The sequence below is a fragment of the Microchirus variegatus genome (assembly GCF_963457635.1).
Source record: "Microchirus variegatus genome assembly, chromosome: 3".
Lineage (NCBI taxonomy): Eukaryota > Metazoa > Chordata > Actinopteri > Pleuronectiformes > Soleidae > Microchirus > Microchirus variegatus.
In genome coordinates, this window is record NC_139804.1 from 10,897,154 (window position 1) to 10,919,076 (window position 21,923).

Sequence of the window (21,923 nt, forward strand, 5' to 3'; positions counted from 1 at the left end):
TCTACAGTTTAGCGTTAAGTAATATAAGCGTTAATATAATAACGCTTTATAATTTACTGGGTAATTACACAGTATTTTGGCCATCGTTCTTACCTTCTAATTACAGGTTAATACCAAGTAACACATTTCTGTTACCCGATATATTTACTGGGTAAATAGCTAGTAATTGGGGGCTGTAGCTTCCTGTTTATTACCAGCTTATAACCCAATAATACACTAAAATTCACCATATAGAAACCAGGTAAATACCCAGTATTTTTGTTTACACTTATTGGTCTGTATCCAGTAATGTCCAATAACATTTAACAAACTTAGTACCTCCTGGATTAAAACTATCAACTGTAATTCATTGCGGGCCGCCAGAAATGTTTCTGCGGGCCACCATTGGCCCCCGGGCCGCACTTTGAGAACCAATTGATCTAAAACATGCAGGGCAGTGTGCTCTGAGGACCAGGGTTGGGAAAAACTGTTTTAGACACTGGTATGGTGAAATTAGATTACGGTGGAGCGAGAGATAAGCTATTATTATTTAATTTATTTTTGTATTTGTTTCATTTTCAACACATATTCCCCAGCTCCACTGCAATCGTATACCCTGGTATATACAGTAGAACAGTATTTCTCATGTTCCAAGTACCACCACAGAAAGGCTTCGTACCACAGTTTGAGAACCATGGACCTAAACGTGAATCATCACTGACAGCTATAGAGTTGTGTTTTTCTACTTTGACTAATTTTTCACGGCGCTTGCTTTTTGACATCACAATTCACAGGTGAAACACCACAGGGCAGAACAACCACTGACAATGGTGTTAATCACCTTATTTTAGCAGCTTCAACCACATGGATTAAAAATCCCTGGCATAGTCATTATTTTGTAAGTGTGAAAGAGGCAATAAATGCCCTTTACATTAAGCTGTGTGGATACTAATAATGTGTGAATACTAATAATAACTATATGTCAGGGCTCTGGCCTGCTGCCATGAAAATATGTAGGCCAATGATGTGCTAAAAATACAACACAATTGTTTACTTGCTTGCTTTTAAAACTGTATGTGGTCAAGAGGCAGCTCTGTATCAAACTGCTGCTCACATTTTTCCCAACCTGCGCCTTCCCAAGTTAGCCATCCACTCAAGCAATCTGTACCCTAATCACTGCAAGGCTTAGCCCAAGATGAAGATACGTCTTCATTGAGCTGGAAAAGCTGTAGTGTCGCCAAGCATTTTTCCTAACGGCGCAGTCCCTCATCTATGAAAGCGCCATAGAGCCCCTCAGACAATTAGGCAGGGAAAAGCTTTATGGCCGTTAGACTCACTCAGTGAGCGGCAGTCTCACCGCCAGCATCGCCAGGAGCGCTGGCTCGTGCAGAAAGGTAATTACGGAGCCGCTCATAATGACACGGAGGAAGCTTGCGTCATAACACCCACAGCCTTTTATCATAGCGCTGTAATTAATTATCATCCTTTACTCTTTGATTCAGCCCACTATTCATAACATATTCATACATTCAAGAGAAATTATCATTTCCTTCAGGAATTAATCAAAAGGAGGAAGACCTGGTCCACTCTCGATGGATGATCAAAGACGGTGTTTGTCTACCTTGCTGCACTGCGGGTGAACCTGGGGCCGAGGTGAAGTGAAAAAGGTCTGAGACGAGACTCAAACTAAACTCCACGGCTCCGGTCCGAACAGCTGCAGATAAATGACGGGAAAATGGATATGGCTATCTGATGTTTACGGCCACTGTTGCACATAATCCCTTGTTTTTACAACCATAGTCAAATGTGACGTCTGACGAAGACAGAAAAGAGTGTTACATGAGCAGCTGGAGTACAAATCAAAAAAGGTACAAGCCCACAGAATTCGCTTTGGACTCTCCTCTCTCGATCCTCAACATCAGAACTGGGCTGCATAGGTGCGACGAAGCAGCCATTTTGAGATCTCTGCTCTCTTTAATGGAAGAAGCTGCATAGTCAAAACACCTTCTGTGCTCTCACAGAAACAACAAGCAACGACAAACAACATACATAAAAATCACAGTCCACCCCCACACATCATCACTTCCCAACCTCAGGGGAAGCAGTGGCACAGTAAGACTCTTAAACAGGTGTCCACCGGCCCCCAGTTTGCTGCGCTTTAATAGCTGTTTGATGTTTTTGATGTCTAGTCAGCTCAATCGTACCTTGCTGCTTGATAATGAGGGCCAATAATGATTCCTGAGCTTGAGGGGTTAATGGTATGTAACCGGCAGAGCTGCTAATTACACGTTACAAACTATTTATCAGAATCTCCATCTGCGCATTGTGCACGCTAAATTACTCCGCGGATTATCATTGTAAAGCAAGTTTCAGTAATTAGGGACCCATACTGCTGTTTTCTTTTTCCTGAGAGCACAAAAGGACATCAGACTGAGGGGAGAAAAATAGAATGACTGGTTAATTTTGGTTTGATTTTCCAGACTCGTAGAAGCTGGAAGAAAAAAAAGAGAAAAAAGGCTACAAACATACAAGAAATCCGTCACTGTTCTTTTTTTTTCTCCACCTCACAAAGGTTTATCCTGAGGGGAGTTTACACTCCAAAGTGAGAGGGAGGTGTAAATTGCATTGAGAAGCCTTCATAGTCTTGGTGAGACTTGGTGAAGAATGTGATCGGTGTGTTCAGATGGCAGCGAGGGTTTGTGTGAAAGTTGTGTGTGAACAGTGTGGCCCAGTGGGCCCGTCTCTCCAGCGATCAGTTATTTGAGAAATAACTGTCATATCCCTCAGCCCCAAAGGTGTGCCTGAGAACCGCGGAGACGCGTACGGTCTCTTCTTCTTTTGCCGTAAATTTTTATTAAAATTACCTTCATTATAAGACAGTGTTCATTATAAAAACCAAAAATGCCAGTCTCCCAGGGACCTGTGGATTAATAAGGACAGCGGTGTATTTTAAGCCGTAAACTCAGCTCCTCACTGTCCTTAATCTCCTTCCTACTTCACAAGGCCAAATTAACACCTCTCCTCAGCTCTGACGGGACCTCATTAGCAAACTTCCAGGGAAAGAAAGAGGAGAGCAGAACGAAAAGGAGGAGAAGAAGGAGGGAAGCGACCAATGACAGCCACCAGCTCTGGGATTAACCCTTTCTCCTCCTCCAGCTCCGCAGAAAAACTAGGTCGCCAACGTGTTTCTAATCAGTCGCCTGGTTAGCGATAATTAGAAGGCGAGATTGGACGGGAGAAGAGAGTCGCCTGGTTAGCGATAATTAGAAGGCGAGATTGGACGGGAGAAGAGAGAGAAAGTGGGTGGGGAACATTGAAATGAAAAAGAAAAGAAAGAGAACCTGTCATGTCGCAAACACTTCAAAGGAGCCGCCTTGTGCTTTAGAAGTGGCATGATGAGGGTCCAAAATACAACAAGGCGCTCCTGTGGGCCGATCTACGAGGAGGGGGGTGACGAAGGCGAGGACCCAGTTATTTCTCACATATCGGCATCTTCACACGCACACGTGTGGACTATTCTCTCGTTCACCACCTGTACAGTGCAGCTGTAGGGGAGCTTTAGTCTATCCCAAACCACATTGACAAACAAGCACATCCAGCTCCACCCTCTCCACACACACACACTCCCCCTGCAGCGGCAGCAGGTCGAGGTCCCATAGCTTACACCGAGGTCGCGCAGACTACCGCTGGGTAAAAGTTCACAATCCTCCGCAAGCTGTTTGACATTACCAATAGGTCAGAGCTGTATCAGAAAAACACCAGAGGATCATATTATTATGGTGTGCCGAGTTGTGCGCTGCTCTTCACCAGCATCAAAAAAAAAAAAAAAAAAAGGGGACCTTTTTCCACTGCACTGCTGCTTACTTATCAATGTGCAGCTGGTACGTCTGTGTAAGTTACACAACAGAGACGGAGAGGTGCCCACAGAGACTCACAGCTAACAAGAGCAAAAAAAAAAAAAAAAAATCATCGGCTCAGTTATCAGCCATCTATTTTATCTACTATGAAGCATCTCTAGACTCCCAGTTGTCAGACATCAATGATACTTAAATTAATCCTTTGGGTTCCTGTTTGCACAATAAAGATATGGAAGGGTGGCTCTGATATTTGTGCGACTTTACAGTCTGAGTAATTGAATTAGCACACAAATCAACCACAGAGCATTGCAGAGTGCAGCGGTGAGCGTGATAGCTGCTGCCAGGGAGCACTGTTGCCTGGGCATAGTCAATTACAAAGCATTAAAAAGAAGCTGCCAATAATCACTTCCAAGAGAACTGAACAATCCATGCTGAGTGTTCTCATGTTTACCGATGATGGGGGGGGCTTTCAGGTTAGCGCCGGGCAGAGAGTGAGACTGGAAACATATTTGTGGTATCATTTCCATAAGCCTCTGCTTTGCGGACCATAACGCAGCACACAAATGTGATTTATGACCTTGGTTTAATGGCTGGAGCAGAGTCTTGGTAGGTATCAGATGACTTTTTCAATATGGCAACGTCAGGAGGGGGCACAGTGAATGCACCATCACAACAGGAAATGAGGGCTTGTCTCAGCCAAGAAAATATGAGAAGCCAGATATCTGATCATCTAATGGCAGATAGATGCTACTTCACTTTGACAGAAAAGGCATCAGTCAATAAGCAGCAGATGAGCAGGAACATGAAAACTATGCCAGGGATTCCTCGCCCCTATCTATCAGATCCTTCATTCCAGGAGCACGGTGATCTATAGCGGTCGACGTCCAGCAGGAATGTCTCTCGTCCCAGTTCACACTTTCACTTACAACCAGGCTCCTATTGGACAATATGTGCTGTGCCTTAACGTCTATTTTCCTCCAAATGAGAAAATAATTGTAAGAATACAAATATTGTGTGCTATTGAAGAAGACCTGAAACTACCGATTGAGACCATTAACTCCTCAGGAAAATGTTAACTGACGTTATAAATCAAGGGAGATATAGAAGCTCATTTTTCCACAGACTTCCATTCAAAATGAGTTATTTTTGCAACCAGCTAACTGAGTCACCCCCTGGTCGCTAACTGCTACTTACAACCTACCCCCATTAAGCGAAATCATGTCTTATCTTTAAAAACACATAAAACACAAGCTGTTAAGGTGTGATTTTTCTATTGTCTTGACTAATGGTGAATTTTGTCCAAGCGGTCAACACTCATTTAATTCCTGTCTGTAAGCATTGAAGTTCAAAAAAGAAACCTGTGGATGAAGTTAGCATCCCCACCCCTTCAAAAAACTGTCTGAGAAACCTGAGAATGAAACAGAGAAAAACTACAAAGTAACATTGTTTTTGTTCAAATAAATGTGACAGTATGTTACTGAACAAATGAGTTGAACGTTGATATATTCTGTCCTGTTGAGGCAACAGGAAAAATGCACTTGTGTACAATTTAATTGTACAGAATATTATTATTTGCACCATCAAAAAACCCTTTAACACCGAAGGTATCGCAGACGACATGTTTTCGCAAGCACACTTTTGCATTACCGTAACTGTACAACGGTTTGTGCTTTTTGAAATGTGTTTGCATGCCAAAACCAACGTGTGGTTATTACGATAATTTCACTCACACTGTTGCAGGAAGCTGGTGAATCAGCGGCACTAGAAAGGGAAAAGGTGGGGAGAACATACATTTTTTTTGCATGTTTTTGGATATTTATTGGATTGGAGATGTATTTATTTTAAATCCGCTTTTAAACACACGCTTTCTCTTTTCAAAGTGAAGAGCGATGTCCTCGTCCTCCCGCTCTTTACCAATGATGTCAGTAACCTACATAGCAATTCCCAGACTGTGTCTGTTTTATTCTGCAAGCTGTGTATAAGCCTTCATAAACCTGTAAAAAGACGAAAAAGACGTGAGACTCACCTGAGCTTGGAAACTCTTGAGAACAGGTGCCACCATTTCCCGGACTTCCTATTAAGAGACAAAAAAAGACAAACTCCGTCTCAGCATTTTTCATTTTTGCAGATGTTCCGTCTGTTCATGAACCACACTGGGCCCCAGGTGAGGCACAAACAGCACCAGAAGAAAGTGGACTGAAAATCTTTAATGTTAATGGATTCTCTCCGTGGCTCCACTTACGCTCCATGAATGCGAGTGTTAGGTATGTTGTTATGGGGTGTGGGTATTAGTGGTAAAACCTAACGTGTTTGAGTGGGCATGTTTGAAAAGCGGGGCTTTCCAGTGGTTTGTGTTAGAGCTCAGTGCTTCAGACTTGTGCAAGCTCCCACAGCCTCAGGTAAAGGGATTGTGCTGCCACTGGTGACAGGCTGATCCGGTCTTAAACGCCTGTATTATACTGACAAGATTACAGCACTACACTGCATACGCAGGCTGAGAGAGGCAGCCAGCATCACCACAGCAAATAGCCAGTGGGCTCATTTATAAAATATACAAATATTCTCTTTGACTTCATGCCAGTAAATGGTCGTTTCAAAGAAGATGATGTGAAAGAAAAAAGAAAGAAAGGACAAACTCATATTGCTATCGTTCACGGAGTTAGCTTTTGTGCATTCACTTCAATACCTCAAGAGGCATTTTTGCGTCAAAAGTCAAGCGGAATGAGGTCTCGGCACATTTTAAACATGAGGCAGGTGAAAAGTGAAAGCCAGCAGCGATGCAGAGAGAAGAGATGAAACATCCTCAATGTGGCTTTTAAAATGGAAGAGTACGTTAAATAATGGACACATGAGTGATTCATTCATCAGTGTCAGGTTTATGATGTCAGCGGCAGTTTTAATTACTTGGCGAGTCAAAGAACTCATCGGTTAAATTACTTAAATTACACTATTTGCATGCCTCCTTATTTATTTTTCTAGTATTAACTTTATCTGCCGTTCAAGATTAATATGATTACTTCAGTGCTTGAAGTAGGCTGGTACTGACCGGTACGAGCAATAATACAATGATTTTATTATTTTGAGCTCCGTAATCTCATGAGAAGTGTAGTACAGGACACCAAAGACACGACAGGTGCACGTTATGTTCTACATTCAATTGTGGTCAATTTATATTTTATTTTCACATGTCCACATGCACAGATTGATGACCTTAAGGATGGAGGATTTTGTCAATCATCTTTTTCCTTGACATCACATCAGAGGCGGAAAAAAAATTACAGTGACCAGAAAAAAGGTTTAGTTTAGGAAATTCATTTGTATCAATGTGAATAGAAGCAGTAGTAAAATGCCATTTAGAAACACAAACACTAACTCAGAGTTGACGTTGAATGAATGCTATACTTTGCAGTGATATGAATACAGAAGAATGCACTGTATATCAAAAATTAATTAGCCTTTTATATTTTATTTCTCAGCCATCCCGCTGCAGTAAGTGTTATAGGTGAGGGTTTAATCCAGATCTACTGGTTCGTGTAGTCATCGTTTGCTGACAGCCTTTCAATGATGTTACAAAGTTACACAAGAAACTGACACATCCAGATATAATAGAAAACGTATTTTGTGAGTTGCTGAAACATGTTAATGTATGCATTTTTCTACCATGGTGCTGTGGCACTGGGAAGAGGAAGCTAGTCATTTGTCGTCAGGGCAGTAGGAGCTGGTTGCAAGTCTCAGGCAGGCCACAAGGTGATCTGTGACTTGACCAAACCAATTAACTGTAATTATGAGCCTGAGCCCGATTTAAACCCAACATTTCCTTAATAAGTGGGCCATTATAACCAGTAGTGTAGGTTTGCATATGGATGATGTCAGTACGCAGTGGAGTCGAGAGAGAGCGCAGGTGACGTGTAGTTCTGACTTTTTAGGGCTGCGGTTCGGGCTTGAGCAGATATTGTAAACCTGACGGCGTGGACATGGCTCCATGGCTTGTGTTCACCAACTTTGTGGGAGTGGAGGAGAAAGGAGGGCAAAGAGCCAGCCGTGAGTTTTTAACAACAGTGGGTTATAAAGTGGCAGACACAAGGGGGAGCGCTGTAGAGAAAAAGGTGAAAAAATTTACCAGACATGAAGAGATGAGAAAATGGAGGTGTCTAAACGGCAGTTTTATTTTTATTTTACAGGTAAGGGTGGGTCAGATAGGCTTCACTTTAAATTTAAATCGTCAAAAATGTTTATTCATACATTAGGCCTCAGGTTTTCTCCTTCTCTTTTTATCTGACTGTGCCAAAGTAAACACAATGAAAGGCTCTTAACTAACTGTGAAATTGAGGGGAGTTATTTTGTCATAAAATGAAAGAAAATACACTGGATGATCTGGTTCTTTTAATAATAAAATATGTATTTGAAAGTATAAGCAGTAATAGATCTGGATCTTAGTTTGTTATTAAAATGAATGCCTATATTATGAAAATAATCGTATTGCATGAACTCGTTCCATGATAGAAAGTATCTTGCCTGAGTTGAATCGTAGTCCACGTATCTAGATCCAGATTCACAACCCTCTCTAATGGAACAGTGGTGTTGGTTTTCTGTCACCACTCCAGAGTGAAATCAGTCACAACTTGATGAAAAGTGCATGCCAAAAACTGTCTATTGCAGCTTTAATATACACATGAGCTCGAATTGCACCTTTACAATTCCAATAATCACTGTGTTTCTTCCTTTCTTCTTTGGCCTGAATTTCCACTGTACATTCATCTTCAATGAAACTATTTTTGAAAAGTAGCACAGGAAGTGTTTGTTGCAGTCATGTCGGAAAGCTGGGGAGGGGGGGGGGGGGAGTGCTCAGAAGACTGTGTTTAGTCAGAGTCCTGTTGCTTTTGCGGGTTTGGAGAGAGACACCTGTTCCCTGTTACATCACAGACATTTGGACAAAGTCTGCTGCCAACTCTGACACCGTGGTGACTTCTTTTTCTCTGCTTTTGCCCACCTATTTGTAAATGAACCTGCTGTACTCTCACCCCACCCAGACAGACGGCGTAACTGAAAGGCCTCTGCATTTAAATATTAACTGTGCTCACTGGAAGGGAGGGAGGGAGTGAGGAAGCAGAGGGGGGTGAGAGGCGGGTATAGTAAAGTACATGTTACCATATACTAATGCAGATTTTTATTGTTTTTTTAAGTACAAAGGTAAATGCGGGGGCTCGAGCAGCGTTGGCGATGCAGTACCTGCTGAGGTGAAGATGAGAGAAACGACACATGAAGCTATAAAAAAGTGAGTGTGTGTGTGTGGGGGGGGGGGGGGGGGGGTTGCCAGACTCACCTCAGGGACATTTCTCTTGAACTCCCTGCTCAGCTCTACCAGGTGCTTGTGGGAATGTTCACTCTCCTCTTGTCGACCCGCCAGCTCAGATGCTACAGAGTTTAGCTCCGTCTATGAACACACAAAAGGAGAGAGAGGCAGTGAGTGGAAGCAAGCAAGAGAGCGAGAGAGAGAGAGAGTCTGCACTTTGGGGAGCCAGCCTGCCAACGCTCATCCAGTAAAGCTTAGAGTGTACATAAATAAAAATACACTGCTGAATATTAACAATGTAATCCTTCATGATCTCACAGCAGTAATACTTACAGCTAGCCCTGGCCCATAAATAATTAAGCCAAAATAAATCCAATGCCTACAGTAGCAGAAGGCCTTTTAGATAATCAGTATTTGAAATAATCAATACTCTTGCAACGGCTATAGAGCGCCAGTGAGGGAGTGGGGCAAGAGAAGAGAGGGAGTAGAGAGACATAGAGTGGATGAGTGAGTGAGAGTGAGGGGTGGGGGGTGGAGTGTAGAGACCCAATAAACTGACAAACCACCTCAGAAACAAATAAGCGCTTCCTCCTGAAATGAAGGGCTGTTTTTTAAGCTCAGGCAAAGAGCCAATTCAAAACATACAAACACCTCACCATCTGCTGTAATTACCACAGGTCACATCTATTTTCGGCTTCTCTTCCATCGCCTGCACCGATCTTTAAATTGATCCCACACTGATTTTCCATACATGACAGCCGCGCCCATAGCTTTAACCAAATTACCCTTTTTGCTACAACGACAGCGGCCCGATCACTATTACCATTCACCATTAATGTCTCCTCACATTGGCTGTTTACATGCTTGTGTGATGCAAAATGAGAGCTCCACCCCAGCAAACATGTCTGATCCAGTGTTCAGAGCTGTCTGTGCAAAGCCAGCCCCTTCAACAGAACCTTGCATTCATGCTGGACTCAGCTGCACCACATGCCATCCGCAAATCCGATAATATCGATCAGTCGTCCAATTCCCGGCTCTTTCAGCAAACAGGAAGGGGAAAAAAAAGAAAAAAGGAAAACAGATTCAAACTCCACTCTCCTGTGCTGAGCAGTGCTGTTAACAGACAAGTGTGCATTCACCTCCTCATCCTTTCTGACTGAGATTCGAGGTTATTGATGAGGATCTCCTCTTGTAAATGAGGGGTTACATTATAAAAGTGGAGAGGGGGATTCAATTACCACTGTGAATTTATATATGTCGGCGGGAAATTAAATTGGCTGTGTTTTAATTAATCTGCAGTCTTACTTAAAGGCAATTTAATAAATCATCACACAAAAGAGGAAAAAAAAGGGGGGTGAGAAAATGGAAGTTTGAAAGTTTGGCAGCGGTGGCCTCGTGAGATGGCGGCAGCCTGTCGGTCAGGAGAAGGCAGTTAATTGAAGGGCTGCTGGTTCAAGTCCCTGGACCGGACATTTCACCCTGTTCTGTATTTAATGAAGTGCACTTTCAACACTATTATGCCTAAGTTTACCATTTACAGGTATCTGGAAATTAAAAATATTGTATTTTACATTATGATTAATCACAAAATTCATCCAGGGGCCAGATCGGACCCACTGGTAGGCTGGTTCTGGCCCGCAGGCCATATGTTTGACACTCAGTGTTAAATTATTTCAATGGTTTTAATGATTTCTTTGCATTTTGATGAGCATTGTAGCCCTAATTAAAATACCCGAAAACAATAAGACATAACATATACAGTTTTGAGTTGAGTGCTTATTAGCCAAAATGATTCCAACTGTCTTTAAATGGATAGAAATCCATCTGTATTTATATTGGATAAATGGACTGTTTACATTCAGTTAATAATTCAAATGCAATAATTCAGTTTGTGGAGCTGCAGCTGTTTTACATAGGGGTTTTCCCTTTGACAGAAATCATAAATAATAACAGGCTCAGTCACTTAATTCGAAAGTGAGCTGAAGCTCAGGATCTTATGCAGCTCCCCGATGTCATCAAATTGAGAGACCCCTAGTGGCAGAGATGACATGCTGTGCATTTAAGCAGGACTGAGTGCACAGTCTGATGTTATGGATGTAAATCTATGGGGGAGATGCTTCACTTAAAAAAATACAACTTGCCAAATGTGTTTTGTAAGCAATGAATGTGGCTGTCAAGGTTTGTTGACACTCTTGGAGGTTTAACTTTGAAGAGGGTGACAATGTGTTAGCAAATAAATCACGGCTAATGCAGTGTAATGCAGTAAATCACAAGTTCAGAGAAAAGACAGACTGGCAACAAGTCTTTTAACAACACAATAAGTTATTAATCATTGCCATCGGGAAAAAAAAAGTGCTATGTCCCTAAAGAAAATGTGGAAAAATGCTGATCAGTGTTTATCAAATCTGTAAATGATGATGTTCTCAAATGTATTGCTTTGTTATTCTGTTTTCTTTGTTATGCGGAGCAAATAAACCAAAAAATATTTCCATTTAAGAAGCAGACAAATCAGTAAACTTGTTTTAATTCCTTAAAAAACACTCAAACCGATCAAAATAGTAGACGATTAATAATCGATTCATCGAGTAATTGTTTCAGCCCTAATGGATTTTATTGCAAAATACAACACAAACTTAAAGGGATACTTCACCGATTTGAATGTGGCTTTGTATTGCTAGAATAGCAGTAGTATTTTTTAGAAAATGTGCTTCCCTCCCTCAGTTTTTCCCTGACTTTTAAAAAAATCAGTTTTCCCTTATCCAAATGTGCCCTACTGTGAGTCAAATGACGCGTTTTGCATCACAGTAGGGCAAATTTTGAAATTGGAAAACATATTTTTTTTACAACTCAGTGAAAAACTGAGGGAGGGAAGCACATTTTCTAAAAAACACTACTGCTATTCTAGCAATACAAAGCCACATTCAAATCGGTGATGTATCCCTTTAAATAATGCAATACAACAATTAAGATTTTGGCCTGTATATTGTCATATAAAATATATATCCAAAATGGTTTGCTGTCTGCTGACTTCAAACAAAGGCAATAGTTGTTGGGAGGAGAATGTCATCACAGGCCTGAAAGATTTGCAATCATTAGTTTAAAGTCAAGTTTCAGGTCAATATTTACTGTGAAATGATTATGAAAAAATGTGATGCAGCATCACTGAACTCAAAAAGTACTGATTAACACTAATTATGTAGGTCCATTCAAAAGGTCTGCAAGTTAAATAAAGCACAATTTCATTTTCTATATCACATAATGGAAAGGTCATTCAAATTTAACATAACTTAGTATAACTTGTTCAGTAATTGTAATAATTGATTCAAATTTTAAACCATTTCCTTTTATATTGTACCATGAAAGACCATCAAAATATTGACTGCTCTATGTCTCACTGCAAGGATGAGAACTTTAAAATATTAAATACCTTTACTAAGACTATTAATAGTATAGTGCTGTGTAAACCATGGGTTAGGTACAATTATCATGATTTAATCAGCCAATTATTACAATTATTAAAACTTTTCATCCAAAAGTAAAAACTTTTGTTTTACTTTTTTTAATAATTTGTTTCATGTATTAAATATTTAGTTTATGGATCATTGTAGTTGAAAATACTGTGTATATAGTTTATCTCTTGTGTTATCATAACAGTTATGATAACAGTAATCATTTATCAAAAAAAGAACTCTGATGTCTAAAAATTGCCATCTGCATCAGCCATAGAAAAACTCATATTGGTCAACTTCTAATTTAATTCCAACATTTGTCGGTAAAAACATGGAACCGGACTAAAAAACTCATCTTTTTTGGTGAGGACACTCTCTGCACCATTTCCTACTTGTTGCAAGACATGGGATGGATTTAAATGTCTGTTTATCACAAACAGTCGAGTTTAACACTTAGAAAGAATCCAAATGTTTAGATTACATTTTGGTTTGTGTGAAATGTGTCATTCCTGGTGAAACGTACTGTCGTTGAAAAAGGCCATGGCAGAAGTGGATAAGTCGACAGTACTTTATAAATTCCTGTTAGTCCATCTGGGATGAGTCTTCCTTGAGATTAGAGAAAGTGCTTTCAGAAGCTGGCCAACCTCTGCTAGATTCAAATGACCCCAGACCAGCTAATCTTGCCAAGAGAAAATTCCACTAGAAGTGGCTGAGTGGATTTTATAAGTACTTAAGATATAACAGTGTGGTGATTCAAGTTCACCAGTGCTTCAGTGGCCTCGACGCAGAGCTGGGCTCACTTCTTACTGCAGCTTAGCTGATGAGAGTAGTGACTGCTCGTGCTTTATAAGAGCCAAACAGTGCGATCATAATGGTGTGGTTATTTCTGAAAGGCACCCCAACAGTTCCTAACCCATTATGGAGGGAGGGAAGCCTGAGCAACAGCCCATCAAATGAAAACTACGACTGACTGTTTGCTATTTTGAGTGTCTTGCTCAGACGAATGATGGAAGAAGATCCATAATAGAGAGTTTGGGACACAAAGACACTGAAGAAGATTTCTCCTCTGCCTCTCAATCAGATTTGATTCATTTCAACCAACAACAATGGCAACCTGAAGATCCCACAACCTGACCTCCCATTATACTGATCAACGTCCTTTGTGAGATTATTTGCATCAACACATGTTGCTTCTAATGTTTCAAACTCTTAAATAGAGGAAAAGACAAGTTCAACGTCGCCATTCAAAAAGAAGCTTCTTGGTAATAATTTGACGGGATTTAAAAAGGACAACTGGGACTAAATTTTCAGTGTGTGGCAGTGCGGTCAATACAGGGCTCCTGTCATTAAGCCTCTGCCAGTCAAACATCCAGCTATAATTGATGAGTTTCCCCTGGGGAGGCTGAAGCTGTCACTGGGGCTGGAGGGACAGGAGAGAGGGATTTTATACATGGAACCAGTCCCGATGTGCTCAAGACAAACTGTGAGGGGAAAAGCAATCTTGGGAACTTTTGACTCAAAAACAGAGAACAAGAAGCTTATTGGTTTTAACAGGATAGACCTGCAGCCTTTTGGCAGTCAGTAAATGGACTTGAAGCTCAATGAACTACTGAACACCAGAAAAAAAACAACAACCATGTTGTTTGGCTTACAAATGTAGGCACAACGCTTTTCTGCCTTTCCGATCAGTGATGGTGGAGCTATTATATTATCCAACAACCACTGATATTATTCAAAGGGCTCAGGTTTATAGGACTGTCCATCTTCACTTTTCCCATGATTTGATTTGATTATGATCATCATGTCAACAATTTGGTTTGATGTTTGATTTGGGCGTGATCCTCCATTTTGTACATTAAGGTGCATGACTACTTTTTCAATAGGCAGATAAATATGAATTCAAACACATTTCTTGACAGATGAAAATGAAATGCATCATCCCTAAAAAACAAAACCAAATAGACCTGCAGTTGTGTTGCGGCTTATAGCAACTGGAAACTCAACAAGCAATGGTACACGGCTATAAATAATCATATGCTGTCACCGCAGCCATGCAGTATTGTCCATGTCCACATCGCAATTCATCTTGGATACAATTATTTTCAACACCTCTATTCCAGACCCTGTTGGATGGTGATTACAGAGTCCAGTGCAAAAAAAAAGACGCAGCACTAAGGATTGTATACAAGAAAAAAACTATTTCATTTTAATGATAGCTGGAAAATTATGTGTGTTTTAGGTAAAGGCAGCAAAGTCAGGGTAAAAAAAATCTATAATCAAATCTAGCAAAGATGTACAAGGCACAAAAACAGAGCGGAAAGAGGCACTGGGACAATCTGTGCAAGTGTGAATATTGTAGGTAAAATGCAGGGCTCACTAATGTATTGTGCTGGAGTAGATTTGACATTGATTCATTAAACCTAGCTCATCTTGATTACATCTGTAGTGGTAAGCTATTTTCTAGCCTTTCACAAAGACAACTCAGGCTGGAAAATGTTGACAACTGGGTGGGGGGGGGGGTCTACCAAGGTACTGCAATGAGGTAGACTGAGTCAAAATCACTATTGTGTGTGTGCTGGGCTTGGACAGCACAAATTAAAGAGGAAAAAATAGAGAGGAGGAGGAGAAAGGGGAAAATGCAGATGGGGTATTATTTTTCTTTTTGTATCCCATCTAATTGCAATCATAGGCAGATGTCTGAAAGTGTGACAGCATCAGCAGAATTGCTGCTGAGAGCACAGAATCTTTGTCTAAAAATAATCAGACATTCTGTGTGCTGCTGTTTGTTATAATGGTAATCGATGCTGGAGGCTTTGAATTCCATCAATTTATAGATCCACTCTGTTCTGCCTGGTGACTGTACTGCCTCACATCCCCCACCGCATTCGCACACCGACACAAAAATACACACACACAATCGCACAAGGTCTTGCACAAAAGAGCGGTTGGGCACACGCACACACACACACACAAACACACACACGCATATACTGAGACACGTGTGCTGACGTCCACGCACCGGGGCTGCAGCAAGACAGAACAGGCACTGGCGTGTGATTAAGATAAGTGTAGTTTCCTTTCATACGTTTCTTATCACCTCCCGTTCTCTGTGAGGCACAAGATTGTCTTTAGCTACCTCAGATTAGCCCCGCATCTCAGACGCCACATTTGAGAGAGGGGACTGATCAATAAATCAAATCACCACAATCAATGGTCCCAATCACTGCAGTCTAGTCTGGCCTCAACATTATTACTGGAACAACACCCGCCACCACCCCCCACCCTCCTCTCCAGCCACTAGGGCAAGAAGGAGATGTTTGGTGGGGGGATGGAGTGATGTGGGGAAGAGACGTTGGCGTCTGTCCATACATGTATAAAAGATCCAGAACTAAAGCTTATCTGCCCTGCTTGGTCTCAGCATCAGTTAAGAGAAAATAGGCAGTGTATATGTGAGGCCTGTAATGTGCATGTGTGCTGAACCATGCAGAATGAGGGAGTGGGAGGTGCCACTGACCTCACACCTGGCATCGCCATCCATCTACAGTACTGTGCTAAAGTCTTTGACCATTACATGTGTTTCTTTAGCAAAGCTATAATGACTATACAATGACCAATTATTTCTCTATCACTTTATTGGAACTAGGGCTGAAACCAACAATTATTTTCATAATTGATTAATCTGTCAATTATTTTCTCAATCAATTGAGTAATTGTTTGGTCTGTAAAATGTCAGAAAATGTTAAGAAACACTTGAACAATAGGATGACTCTGGCTAACCCTGGAGTGGAACCCTATAATGTTACTGGTAAAGAATGTGTGTTACAGAAATATCTGTTGTGAAAAGTCTAGTACACCAGGTTTATTAAAGACATGCTTGAGCATCAACATACATGTGTTATGAGTTAAACTGATTGAAAGTGCAATATAAGACAAATACCAATGATCACAGGATTTGACAGACAGAAAAACACCAAAGCTGGTGGTGTCCTGAGACTTTTGCACTGTATTTACCACAAACTAATGCTCCTTCACTTTTACTCCCCATCAGTTTAACCAAAGCTTATTAAATCCACACCACTATTACACTGCTCTAAAACACCATCACCTTCACATCGTGGAGTTTGTTTTGTTTCTCCTTTACACCTGGTATTAAAATCAGATATCGCTTCACCACATGTACACCTGGTAGTAACGTGTCTCCAGTATCCACACCGTGATCCAGTTGCTATCCGATCAGGAGGAGACTGTACAGTTTTGTCGCAGCTGTCATATTAGCTCCAAGTACCAAACATTAGGGATGTGAATCTTTGGGTGGCTCATGATTCGACAAGATTCTTAGGGTCACGATTCGATTCAAAATCGATTCAACCGATTCGATTCATACGATTCTCAATTCAAAAATTGATACAATGCATAGTGTTTTGAGGCAAATTATGGCATCAAAACAATACACTTTGTATAAGATACACAAAGGCAAACTTAAGACAGAGGTTAACATTTATTCATTCAAAACGAATAAAAACTTACTTACTGTACAAAAAAATAACTTGCATAAATAAAAGCTTAGGCTAGCTGCCTTTTTCTTTCAGAAGCTACAAAATAAACTGCACACAAATAACATAAACTGGTGTTTAAAAAAAAAAAAAAAAAAAACTTTTTTTTTCAAAAATCGATTTTTGAAATCGCAATTCATATGTAAATTAATTTTTTTCCCCACCCCTAAATTGCATTTAAATGGGTTTTCTATGATTGGATTGTAATCCTTTGTCAAAGACAACTTACATACAGTGGCGCAACTTCACGTGTGGCTAACGTTGTTGATGATGATATGGCCGCACACAGGGCATGACGCTGAACTTCCTGCTGGAAATATTTGCAGAAGAGGTGACCGTGATCAGACAGCAATCAGATCTTGATGTGGACACCAGAGAAGCATGTTAATACCACATGTGATGCACTAAACGATAGCCATCTGATCACAGAAAACGCATTGAAATGCTAGGTAATGACTGTGAAAGTTGTGTAGTGTGTCCCCAGCTTTAAGCTTGCAACACACTGACTACTAGGCTAACGGACTCATATCATTTTTTACATATAACTGTTGCGAAGAAAGCAAATAGGCATTTCTTTAAATGTCAAACCATTCTAAACAACATGTACTAGCAGCCAACTGTCAGTGAGACCATGTGACTATTGCTCACAGCCCATTCAGCTGAAAAGTAGTTATTTTAATGATGTTTAGAAGGTCATGGAGGTAAAATGATTTCATATCGCAACAAAAAGTACTGCTACAATTAGCTCATTTTCATGTAGGCTACATTCTTCTGCTTTGACTGCACTCACTAATGAAGAAGAATATATAAAGATGGCACCACGGAGTGAGAGGAACAAGGGCAGAAAATACTAAAACAAAAATTTTAACAGTATGGGAGCATTTTAATGAAAATATACCAATGAATTGTTGAACACTTGTATTAATATGAGCATTCATTCCGAATGATGAACCTCCTGTTATGTTTGCGGCCTCAAGCGCTGAACTGTAGTAAGAGGTGCCGTGTGGAAGAGCTAAGCTAACGTAGTGCATGCTAGCTTAGCCGGTGACAAATAATAAAAGGCCAGGCTTTCCTGAACATGTCCTTTTTTCTGTTCTTTAACTAATGGTTTTGACCATGAATGAGTGACTTGAAGCACACATACACTTTTCTGCGGTTGCAGTTAACAAGAAATTTAGCATACTAAATTTCTCACTAGTCCACCCACAATGCAAAAGAAACAGGTTTGGCATGTCACACCGTGATAACAGTGATCTTACCAACATTAGCCATTAACTCTGTGGGTTGCATATCATTAATTAACTGCTGAAATTATTTTACAGCATTAGCAAAATATTAAACTGTAAAATACTTAAGCAAATAAATGGTTGGATTGCCATGGGGCAGTTCAACTAAGGATAACAGCTTTCTGTTTTATTCTTATGGCTGTGAAACTAAGCGTAGGCGTGTGGACGAGCCAAATGAAAAAGTAACTGACATACTATTAGTCGACAAATAAAACAATTCCAAATTGCATTAATTGAGTAACAGAAAAATAATTGCTGATCAACAAATTAGTCAGCAATTAATAAAGAGTAATTGAAAAATGTGTCTCTTTAACAGTCATTGCTAGATTCATCATTTAAGAAAATCTTTTCAGAAAGCCCTAAAATAGTCATCTTGAAAACGTTTCCTCTGCAGCAGTGATACCGAGCACACTGTGCAGAGAAATTTGTAGGTAGTGTATAGATTGTGAAGACTTACCAACGAGGAAAATCACATTTCATTTTGACACCTCTCTAAACTCTGGACTGGTAAGTCTGATAAATCATCCAAAATAATTAATCCCCAGTCAGTCAGGCTGTCTTCAAACAGCATGCTAAATCTTACAAAAGGAAGGAGAAGCGTGTGAGCATTACAATCATCAGCAAAAGGTGTGACTGGTGTTGTCAGCCATTATTCGTCATACCCGGCTTCATTTAGGGAGTTTTGGGCGCCTGATGCACCAGAGCACAGCCTACTTGTCAACACTTCTTTCACTGTAAATCCAGCATTCGCACTTGGACACACACGCACACTTCCTATTCCTCATTGGTGTACTGGTGACAGATCTTCAGTTGATCACGGAGGCTCTTATTCTGCTTATTGGTGAGTCTTATTCAAAATGCTATCAAGTTGCAGCATGAAAACATCTAGTTACAGCCCTTTCACAGAATACTCTATCCACTGTGAATCCAAAGAATTACTTAAAATGTCCTCCAATTAAAAACTTCAAATTGCAATCCATGGCCGAATGCTCCATACGAAGGCCAATTACAACACCTTATTTATCATCATTAAGGCCAACCATTGTTCTGCTCCTTTCAAACTCTGTGGTTACAATCAGGGTGTCTATTGTCATTGTGCGGTACATGCAGGGTGACTAATTACACAGTCCTATGATTCATTAGCAGACTAGTGGGTTGAAACCTGAGAGAAGCCATGATAACCTCAATCGGCCAAATGATCAACTAAAATGGAGATGTGAATATGCAGGAGAAAAGGAGAGGTTTTAAAATGACCAAGGCCACAAATGAGCTGCTGTGGCTCCAAAGTTTTTGGAGAGGTGGGCGCTTTAATAAATTAGGAACAGCGACAGCGTTGAACTCGAACATTAAAATTGGGGACAATGTTTGTTTTTGTGCTCCTTTCAAACTGGGAAAACGAAGAGTGCACAGCGAGGGGACTCGTTTCTGTGAAGCTACACCACTGAGGTCAGTTAATAGGAGAGGAGGAAGGCTCCACAGATGCACAGCCATCACCGCAATGGCCCACTTTCACCTGAAACTGACGAGCTGCAGCACTGCAACACAGCTAACCTGCGATTCTTTATTCTCTCTTAAGAAATGTCAATCTGTTCCCTCTCAGGTGTGCTGCTCTTCCTCTTGTTTTTGTTGTTTTCTCCCCCTTACTCTCTCCGTTTTCCCATGTCGATTGCAGCGAGATCAAAGCAGCGCTGCTGGAAGAATCTGAATATTTCAGGTGTGGAGAGAAGCCTGCGTTTCACACCACCTGTGTAGTGCTGAGAGATGTGTCCCTCCTCTCGCTCAGACTCAGTTAGCGGGGCCCCTGGGGCCAAGCGACATGAACCAGGGCCACCTGTCTGAGAGAGACAGGGAACACTCTTTTACCCTCCTACTTTCCATTGCACTTTTATTTTACAGCATTTGAACCAAAAATAAATGGCTCTAAATAGAGCGGTGAGAGTGGGAATAAAACCAATGTTGACAACAAGCAGCTGAGAGCTCAGAGAGGCGTCACAAAGGTTTGAAGATCTGGTAGAAGGGCTCCGTTGCCCCAGAATGGGAGCAATCGCTTGAAAAAGTGTTTTTTTTTGTTTTTTTTTATCATTTCTGCTGTTTTGCACAAGGAGATGTGTAGATCTCACATGTTAAATGATAAGTGTGGTGTCAGTTTTTGCCAAGACAGCACACAGTGTCTGTGAGAAAATTCTCATCACCTCATCAGGGCCGCCATTTCTGACCCCAAGCAAATAAAAAGTATCCCCGATGTCCGCGCCAGCCTCACCAGTTTGATGTAGCAGCTCTCCTTGGAGGGCTGTGTGCCTTGACGTGTGTGCATGTGTAAGCACTTGTGCAAGCGTGTGTGTGTGTGTGTGTGTGTGTGTGTGTGTGTGTGTGTGTGTGTGTGTGTGTGTGTGTGTGTGTGTGTGTGTGTGTGTGTGTGTGTGTGTGTGGACATGTGGTCAGGGGGGCGTGGAGCAGGTTCCCCTCTACCAGTTCTCAGCCATGTCTCTCAAAAGGGCCGTAAAGTCTTTACAGCAAATTCCTTACATTCATCTGTGTCAGAGCACTCGGCACACATTAGGGGTTTACACGAGAGGAAACACAATCTATTTGATGCTACACTGCCCACACGTCCAGAGCCCTCCTCCCCACACTGGAGATTCACAGTGTTTAACTTCCATTTCATATTATGAACAGGCAGGCAAGACAGGCAGTCGAGTGTGGGTAACGGACTCCATCTTGCTGTAAATCAGCATTTAAACGCCCGACTAAATGTAATCTGGAAAGAGTCAACAAGAGTCCCCCTCGCATTATGCCGCACAAGATATTTGTTTTTATTTATTCTGGAATGTGCAATTGATTTTTTGTTGTTCCCCCTAATGATGTATGCAAACAGTGAAGTGAAAAAAGTCACACTTCATTTTTTTTCCCCCGGCTGCTGCTGCTGCTCCACATCTTTTAATATCAGTAGTGCTTATGAGAACAAGTGGAGGTTAATCTAGGGAGCAGGTCATAGCCAGCCGGCTCTTTGTAAATGTCAGCTGGGAGATCAGGGCCTTTCTTATTACCACACTAAACCAACAAGGCTGATGGCACCAAGACGGATGTGTCTCACACACACACTTCTCCCAACAATCACAAACCAACCCCAGCTCAGAAAACTTTATTTATCAATTGATTTATCGCTATAAATCAGGCCAGGCTTTGATTGTATCAGCAAGTCATGCAATCAATCAATTAGTCTGGGCCTCACGGCCCAATTTAGCAAAGAAAGATGAATGCTCCCCCACATCATCCATTTGGTTGTCCGTTTACCCATCAAACACTATTGCTGTTGACTTCCAGGCCCAACATGCATCCTTTTATTGATTTCTGCAGATTAAACTTGCAAAGGAATCAAAGGACACTTAACTGACTGGGAATAATTCTGCCTTTTTTTAACCTTCTTCATTTGTGCTGTGCTCGTCTGATGGTGTCACCTCATATCACTAGAACACCAGAGTGAAAACATCAAACTCGCAACTATG

The 21,923-nt window shown here is 41.1% G+C and overlaps 1 protein-coding gene across 1 annotated transcript in view; it reads right to left on the reverse strand.

The window, feature by feature from the left end:
* Positions 1-21,923, reverse strand: part of cux2b (cut-like homeobox 2b) — a gene marked incomplete at both ends in the record, with an annotated part of 121,975 nt that overhangs the window by 67,806 nt on the left and 32,246 nt on the right. The window contains 2 exons of the mRNA XM_083886091.1: positions 5,863-5,910; positions 9,160-9,270. Of these exons, the coding sequence (XP_083742217.1) occupies positions 5,863-5,910; positions 9,160-9,270 (159 nt within the window). The remainder of the gene's footprint in view (positions 1-5,862; positions 5,911-9,159; positions 9,271-21,923) is intronic.